Genomic DNA, 1,162 nt, shown 5'->3' on the forward strand with positions numbered 1-1,162 from the left:
CGCAGAGCTGTCGGACAAGTGGAAGGTCACTCATCTGAAGGTGAGATGTCCGGAGGGAGGGCGGGGGCCTCCCTGGGAACTGGCCCCATCCTGGGTGCGGCCTCAGGCAGCAGGTGTGGGACTTGGGGAGAAGGCAGCCGCCTCTTTCCTGGCTGGGACAGCCCCTGGGTCACTCAGAGGACCCTGGGGGCGAGGAGGCCCCAGGCCGCCTGGAGTGGGCGGGGGAGGACCTGGCTGGGCAGCAGCACTGCAGCCTGAACCCTTCCCCACACACAGGAGCACAGGAAAGCCTTCCAGCTGATGTGGCTCGGCTTCCTCAAGCACAAGGTAGGGCCTGGGGGAGCAGGCTCCAGTCTGGGCCTGGCCTGTGGGGTGTGGCAGACAGACCCCTGACCCACTCTCCCCACCCCCCTACCCCCACAGCTGCCCCTCAGCCACCCCCACAGCTGCCCCTCAGCCTCTACAAGAAGGTGCTGGTGATCATGCATGAGTCCATCCTGCCCCACCTGGCCCAGCCCAGCCTCATGATCGACTTCCTCACCCGCGCCTACGACATCGGTGAGCGGGCGCCCAGAGGGGCTGCAACAGGGGCCGACCAGGCGGGGTGGGTGCTGGGGTCCCTTTCCTCCCTTGTGAGACGGAGCGGGGCGGGCCGGCCTGTGGGCAGCTGGCTCCAGGAGCCTGGAGTGTGGCTCACCCTGCGGGTGGGGGTGCAGGCTGGGCTGCAGCTCCACGGCTGTGTGTCTGTCTGCAGGGGGCGCCATCAGCCTCCTGGCCTTGAATGGACTTTTTATCCTGATTCATGAGCACAACCTGTGAGTGTCCATCTGGGGGGAGTGCAGGCCTCTCCTCGGCCCCCAAAGCCCCTGGGGAGGGGGGGGGCTGAGCCCCTGGGACTGTGGTTCCCTGGGGCCCTGACCTGTCCGCTTGCTTCATGCTTTTACCCCCACGTGCCTCATTCCCTCGTTCACTCCCACACCCACAGGGAGTACCCCGATTTCTACCGCAAGCTCTACGGCCTCCTGGACCCGTCCGTCTTCCACGTCAAGTACCGGGCGCGCTTCTTCCATCTGGCCGACCTCTTCCTGTCGTCCTCGTGAGCGTCAGGAGGCACAGGCCCCCCGTCCCCTGGGCCCCAGCCCATCCCCCGGGCTGCACTGCA

At 67.0% G+C, this 1,162-nt stretch overlaps 1 protein-coding gene across 1 annotated transcript in view; it reads left to right on the forward strand.

Moving 5' to 3' along the window:
- Nucleotides 1-1,162, forward strand: part of NOC4L (nucleolar complex associated 4 homolog) — a gene marked incomplete at its 5' end in the record, with an annotated part of 3,307 nt that overhangs the window by 1,429 nt on the left and 716 nt on the right. Inside the window, 5 exons of the mRNA XM_015567233.1 lie at nucleotides 6-40; nucleotides 277-327; nucleotides 447-558; nucleotides 755-815; nucleotides 986-1,096. Of these exons, the coding sequence (XP_015422719.1) occupies nucleotides 6-40; nucleotides 277-327; nucleotides 447-558; nucleotides 755-815; nucleotides 986-1,096 (370 nt within the window). The remainder of the gene's footprint in view (nucleotides 1-5; nucleotides 41-276; nucleotides 328-446; nucleotides 559-754; nucleotides 816-985; nucleotides 1,097-1,162) is intronic.

This window comes from Myotis davidii, unplaced genomic scaffold (genome assembly GCF_000327345.1).
Source record: "Myotis davidii unplaced genomic scaffold, ASM32734v1 scaffold43, whole genome shotgun sequence".
Taxonomy (NCBI): domain Eukaryota; kingdom Metazoa; phylum Chordata; class Mammalia; order Chiroptera; family Vespertilionidae; genus Myotis; species Myotis davidii.